The 7,147-nt window shown below is 36.5% G+C and overlaps 1 protein-coding gene across 4 annotated transcripts in view; it reads right to left on the minus strand.

The window, feature by feature from the left end:
• Positions 1–1,854: 1,854 nt before the first annotated feature.
• LOC107858726 (probable C-terminal domain small phosphatase) overlaps positions 1,855–7,147 on the minus strand; it is a 10,608-nt gene continuing 5,315 nt past the window's right edge. For 2 of the 4 annotated variants that reach the window (XM_016703495.2, XM_047406419.1), the window contains exons 2-7: positions 5,443–6,231; positions 5,254–5,335; positions 5,041–5,107; positions 4,039–4,224; positions 3,864–3,924; positions 1,855–2,547 (exon numbers count right to left, since the gene is read on the minus strand). In XM_016703495.2, coding sequence (XP_016558981.1) covers positions 2,372–2,547; positions 3,864–3,924; positions 4,039–4,224; positions 5,041–5,107; positions 5,254–5,335; positions 5,443–6,202 — 1,332 coding nt within the window. In that variant the 5' untranslated portion in view covers positions 6,203–6,231 and the 3' untranslated portion in view covers positions 1,855–2,371. Of the gene's footprint in view, positions 2,881–3,863; positions 3,925–4,038; positions 4,225–5,040; positions 5,108–5,253; positions 5,336–5,442; positions 6,232–7,147 lie in introns of all 4 variants that reach the window. The other 2 variants (XM_016703496.2, XM_016703497.2) reach the window with 2 other exon arrangements.

The following is a 7,147-nucleotide window of genomic DNA, read 5'->3' on the forward strand; positions in this document are numbered from 1 at the left end:
CTTCTCTCTCAAACTCTCTCACTTCATCCTCTTCGTTACTCTCTCTCTCACTCCGTCACCCCTCTCTCTGTGTTACTCTTCCCCCTCTCTCTATTCTCCCTTCCTCTCGATCTCACTGTGTGTGCGTGAGTATGAGAATGAAGAGAATCGAGTGTTCTCTCCCTGTTTTCTTTCACTAGTTTGTGTGTGTATCTTCTCTTGTGTATGTATTCCTTTTGCTGTATAGTTGGAGAAAATGGAAGATGACGGCAAATTTTCGTGTGTTTTTGGGTGGGTCAGTGTGTGTGTTATTGTGAGTGTGTTTGTTGAATGGAAAAAGTGGAGCATGAGGTCTTTTTGTGTATGTCGATGTTGTGTTTCAGTGGAGGAATATATGGGGAGCATATCGTGTGGAGTGTGTATATACTTCTTTTCAGTGGTGGAATTGTGAGGAAGCTTTCTGTGGGTCCCACCCTATTTTTGTTCTGTCCTGGAAAAACGAGAAAAATATGAAGGGGAGGGGGCTGAGGTGGGGGTAGGGGTAGGTAGCGTAGGGTGAGGGGTGTGAGTTGGTTGAGATAAAATTTGCTAGGGTAGGACTCAATTTGTTATGGATTATGGTTATTTTTGTATTTTTGTGGGGTATAATCACATGGGTGAGGGTGTATAATAACGCGAGGTAAAAATGGATGAATTGGGTTTTGGGATGGATAAAATTTGGTGAGGGTAGCATATGTACTTATTTGTTTTTTTTTACAATTTAAGATATGTATCATATATTTTTTTATTACTTATATGTATATGTATATGATCATCATTTTTGTTATAGAAATTGTGTCCCATATATTTATATATACATATGAGTCAGATATGTATTTCTGTAAATACATATGCATATATATATATATATGTTTTTTACCGTAAATACATATACAGATCTGTATGTTTATTTATTTTGTATATTTTTTGAATATGTATATATGATATAGATATTTATCTTTTAAAAAAAAAAATAAATAAAAGAAGAGAAGTAGAAGAGCGAAAATAAAGTGGAAAGGAAAAAATGGAAAAGAAAAAAAAAATTAAAAAAAATGAAAAAACTAACAAGAAAACATAGTTAGAGATATAAGAAAATGATATTTTGAATTTTGAAGGTCATGGAAATAATAATCTTTATATTTGAGTTTGATTTGAAAAAAGAATCTATTAATTTAAATAAGAGTAATTTATGGAAATTTAATTAGATGAAATAATTATTCCTTATTTAACTAAACTAAATTGAGTAAAAGAAATCTTGTTGTATATGTATTTGTATAGCAACAGTTTACTTAAATACAAAATACTATTTGCTATTTTCGTAATTATGAAACTGTTGCTATAAAAATTATAATTAAAACTTTATAGTTGTTATTTCTAAAATTTTTCCTTTAATATAGTATAGATAGAGAGAGCTGAGGGGGACGCTTTTGCACTTGATTTATCGAGGTGTGTACTATCATTAGTTGCGTCTTGAACCTACGTAAATGTGTTTCTTGATTAAAACTTTTTATTTTTTTTTTTTCTTTTTAGTGGGTCTTCATGCATCCAGACTGAAAAGAAATAGGAAATAAATAAAAGGAACCCCACATCTAGAGTGATCTGTATGTACTTCCTATTGAAGTTGAAGACAAATTCTAGCAGTTCTGCTATGCTGGTGTTAACCTCAACGCAGAACATGAATATATGTGAGAGTAATTGAGGGATGCAAGAATGTATAATGCAGAGTTTGCTGATTCTTCTTATAAAAAATACTTGGTGGATGGGCTAGTCTCTATTTCCATTCATTTAAACTTTGTATGGGAGCTGCTTCTGATCAATAAACTAGCCACAGTAGCATGAACAAGAACTTTGTTTTCTTGCTTTCTTGCAAAAGAATTCATTCATTCCCAATCCGAAGCTACAAAATCACCACTGCCACAAAATAAGACAGGGTAACGAGTATATCATGAAAATAAGCATATAATATTACAAAATCAGCAGGGGGAGTAACAGTCTAGGCTACAAAAACAATGTTGCCCCAAATACTAGAGATGGGGAGGAATCAAATCAAGAATTTTAACTGGATAATGTTGCAAGATAACAAGCGAAACAATTAATGAAGACCCTGCTCAGGATAAGACCGCCTATGACCTCGAAAATATTCTAGCTGCGGCAGTCCACATTTGTCATGATTGTTGCACAGCTCAGACCGGTGAGCAGCAGTCCACATTTGTCATGATTGTTGAACAGCTCAGATCGGTCATCCGCTCAAAATTTGCCAAAAGTATGAAAGCAAGTCTCAGCTCCACAAACAAGATCACCCCAAAATGTTAAACAGCAAGTCTCTATCACACGTATTTTATACAAGGGCAGATCAGGAATCTAAGCCTGATTGACCAAGCAGACTGGAAAGAACATCAGAGTAGAAGTTCCAGTCTGAGCTTGTTTGATCAATTGCCCGCTGACCAAATGGATGTTGCTCTACGTATTTCTGTACATGTTCGGCTTTTAATAACTCTTCCAAATAAATTCGCAAATCACCTCCAGGGCCTATAGCATGGTACAACTTTTCAATCATCAAAATTTCCATCATTTTATACCAACATAATTAAAATTTCCTAGAAAAACACAATTCACTAATATTCAGTATTTCTTAAAGCAAAAAATGTCCATGAGGCTTGAAGAGTGAGAAGCAAAATGCACACTCGTCTTTGAAGTGAAAAGAACAACATATGAAAAATAAAAAATTGCCACAAATTCCATTAAGCCGACCCTGCTTAATTCTCACAATGCCCATAGTTGATTGATCACCACTAGCAGATTGCTGCTTGCATAGTCCGTCTATGTTAATCTAACTTTGCATGTTGCCCATATGCATCAAATCTAACATCATTAAGCAAGGAAAGAAATCAAGCGTCAAGAGTCTCTAAGCCCACTGTGATTCACACTAGTCAGACGGTGGGAATCAATACTAATAACCACTAATAGAGGCAATTAAACATGAAGAGGAAAAAATCATTGCTGCAGATTAGCCAAATTATAGTTTGTTGAAGGATTTAAAGGAGTTCGTGTGCTATCAAATTTGGAGACAAGAAGTTGAATCTCACCAATATGCAAATCCAGATTAACTGGATCATTCAAGCAGGCAGCTATGAACAAGAGGCCTATCCCAAACACAAGTTAACTTGGTCATGGCCTAGAATCTATGAGAGGTGGAAGAACTGAGGGAAACAGTGAATTAGAGGACTGTTATGTCGATTAAACCAAGTCCCGGCTATGTTAAAATCAGAACAGATGGTAGCTTCTTTCAAGCCACAGGCAGAGCATGTATTGGAGGAGTACTTAGGTGTTAGGAACTATAATGGTGATCTAATTATGGCTCTCTCTCTTTCTTTGTAGTGTAGTAGCAACAACTTTGCAGAAACTTTTGCAGCAAAGAAGAGAGTCAAATGGTGCGTACAGCAGGGATATAACAAGATTTGGTTGGATCTGGACTCAGAATTAGGGACCAACATGCTGACAATAGGCAATACAACCAACCTCAAGTTGAAGCAGGCTATAAACTCAACAAATCAGATTCTGGACGAAGCTGAAGTGCAAATAACTCACTACTATTATACCTTCCTAAGTCTTACCTTAAGACATTAAGGGCCCTTTTCAATTAGACCAGGGTCAAATGTCCAACATTAGACTTAGGTATGACAAAGCTAGCTTTTTTGTAAGCTGACTGAATTCAGGGTGCGGTAGATTAGAAATGAGATGATTTATGAAATTCCTCCTTACAGCATCTTTTTTCAAAAGACTGTATATAGTCTTATGTACATAGAAGGTCAAGTATTAAGTAGTACAAGACAAAGGGGTCTCACCTAGTGAATTATCATTCTCGACCTTGTAGTGGTAAGAAAGAGGAAATATTGCAGTGTGAACCTGACGAACAAGGTCATGCATAATGTAGTTACAATCACAAAAAGAAGTACCAAGTCAGGAGGAATCATTTGAAGGGTAGCCTTGCAACCAAAATTAGGGCGGTGTAAAGCTTACCGGATTTAACAAGGCCTTGTAGGGAGAATCATCCAATAATAAAGTATTTGATTCATCATAATCCCCTCTTTCCCAGGGTAGATTGGGATCATATCTGTCCCACACCTTGCTTAGCTCCTTGCAAACCAAGGGCTTATGCTTGTTCTCAAGAGTCTTGAACATTGTCTGAGTGCTATGCGACATATCCTGTGATATTTAGAAAATAGAAACTGATTATTCTTAGAGGGAGGTGCCAACAGTAAATGAGAAGACCAAACTATCTATAACCACACACATCCACAAATCACTGGTCAAAGAGAAGTATCATGTTGTAACTGCGGGCTCACTATTCTTCTTCTTTTCCTTTCCATTTTACTAATGGTTGGGCTGAGAGAGAAGAAAAGAATGAACTAACCTTTGGTTAAGAAAGTTCTGGCAGGGCAACATACGGAGGTAAATACTCACCAGTAACCTCCTCTCCCACCTTACAACAAAGGTGGTTTCTATCACAATTTGCAGTCATTGCCAAGGGCATGGGCAAGTAACATATCCGATAAAATGCAGAGGCAAACAATATAAATGAACTAGGGCCAGTATAGTTACAAGAAGGAAGTCGAATATAACTTTCCATCCCCCTTCTTTCATTTCAAAGAGAGGAAAACAACCAATGTGCTCATGCAGTTTGTAATACATTAAAAACATTAAATACAAAAGGGGAAAAAACAGGCCATGTGTTCATGCAGTAGGTAATATTAGCCTCATGCTAGCAAAGAATTATAAAATCACAATGATCCATCAGAGCCATGACAATCCGGCAGAGATCCTTAAGCATCAGCGAAGATCATGGCCAAATGATCACAAAGGAAATTAAATCTTTCCCCAAGCAAAGAAAAATAATGATAGGGAAACATACTCCTTTTTCTTTGCTTTTCTTATCGTCACTTTCCTGCGGCTTGGAGGAAGAATTTAAAGGTACTACTAGGAGGAGCATATATAACTATTTCTGAAAGGAAGAATGCTTACCCAACAAAATAGCAACTTGTGCTTCATGTTTCCCAATAAATAATCAACCACTTTAACAATGATCTTCCTGCACAAACATATAATCTGGTTAACGTTTATGCCCAAGTAAAATCATAAAATGCATTAGACTTACATCATTAACAGGGGTAAACATAAAAGATCAAGTCAGGAAAATGACAGAAACTCAAGAAGCATTTCAAAATCAAGAATTACTTGGATCTAGAAGACCAGATGCCCACGTCAAATCTTTCAAAACAAAATTTCAGAAAATCATTACAGTAGGGTCTCTTGAATACTGCAAACAAAAGAGACAAGTATCTTTGTGTAAGAACCATGTGTTTCTTCATCTTGTGAATGATGCTCGAAAGACCATTTAAGCAATTAAATAAAAAGTATTCTCACTTGCCCGTCTTGCGAAACATGCATCAGGATTACAGTCTTTTGGGGGTGGATTGACGATATCAGCAAGTAGCCCATTAACATCAAGGATGAGAAGTTTTCTCCTCAAACGACGACCAGTCATCATGCATAAGTCACCTGGAGTTATGGGAGCCGAATTAACTTGCATGACTAACTCTGACTTGTTCAACGCCTTCATCAATTTTCTTTTCCTCCTCTTCTTTTTCTTAACAGGACCCTTTTCCAAAAGAGTTGTGGTCGCTTCTGTTTGTATTTCTTGATGTCCTAGAGGAAGCAATTGAGCATCAGAATTCTCTAAACTAGCCACGTCTTCAATGGAAATATTTGGATTGAGTAAACCATTTTCTACTTCTCCATGTTTTTTATCAGGCAGGCTGGGATTTGAGGGAACATTGTTCTGATCCATGCTACAAGGGTCAACTTCTTTGTTCAACGCCTTCATCACACTTCTTTTCTTTCTTCTCTTTTTCTTAACAGGAGTCTTTTCCAAGAGAGTTGGGGCCGATTCTGTTTGTATTTCGAGATGTCCTAGAGGAAGCAATTGTGAATTTGAATTCTCTAAACTAGCAACATCCTCAACGGAACTTTCTTCACTTTTAGGAGCCGACACATTTTTCAGCATTTGATCCAACCTTTGCTTTCTTTCCTTTCTGTTAGCCCTGTATCTCGCGGTTTTTCTCTTCCTCTTGGATATCAATTCTGCACTCTTCGTAACAGAATCTTCAGTTGAAAGTGCATACATTTAGATATGCAGATCTTGAAGGAGAGGACCTGGTGAATCACATACAACAAGAAGCCAGAGTTTGTCAGTTATGTAAGAACCTCCAACTTTCACTGAAGCGCAGTTCCATCCATAAGGTGGATTAACACTGATTGTAATTGAGAGATTAGATTTTGAAAATTTATCCAGAGTCCCAAAACACGAGTTATGAAGAAAAAAATTATTAATAGAAAAGGCGATGCAAATTTTGGAATAGAAAATTAACAAATAGTAAACCCTGCATGGCTACACATTTGAACTCGAGATCGAGAAAAGGGAAGTGTAACTCCCACTGCACTATTTTCATAAACTATTATCTTAAGCGTCCATTTTGATTGGCAGATTTTAGTGGTATCTTAAATCAGTTTGATCTATTTTTTTTTAAATAACCATGGGGTCCTGACAAACTTGTGCACACCTTGAATAGTTCCACCAAGTACCTATTACCTCCCACTAGCACAAGTACAGGGTAACTCCACCAAGGCTTGGACAGATGGAAGAAATCACCTAGTTTTTTCCTCTATATTAGATCAATTAATCTTGATCACTTAAATACGAAAAGTCTGGCCTATCCGTTACATTAGTGATAGTGGAAAAATAACATAGTATTGGTTGAAGAATTAGGTTGATAAGAGTAAACGTCGCAACATATTTTTGAATTTCAGTACTTGGAGGTTACGAAAACGGTATACCAATGGATTGGCATTCATTCATTCGGGAATCTCCCCAGATGGAAAGACTATCATATAATTTGGACATAACGAATTAGATCAATTAATCTTGATCACTTAAATACGAAAAGTCTGGCCTATCTGTTACATTAGTGATAGTGGAAAAATAACATAGCATTGGTTGAAGAATTAGGTTGATAAGTGTAAACGTCGCCACATATTTTTGAATTTCAGTACTTGGAGGTTACGAAAACGG

This window comes from Capsicum annuum, chromosome 2 (assembly GCF_002878395.1).
Source record: "Capsicum annuum cultivar UCD-10X-F1 chromosome 2, UCD10Xv1.1, whole genome shotgun sequence".
In the NCBI taxonomy this organism is placed as follows: Eukaryota; Viridiplantae; Streptophyta; class Magnoliopsida; order Solanales; family Solanaceae; genus Capsicum; species Capsicum annuum.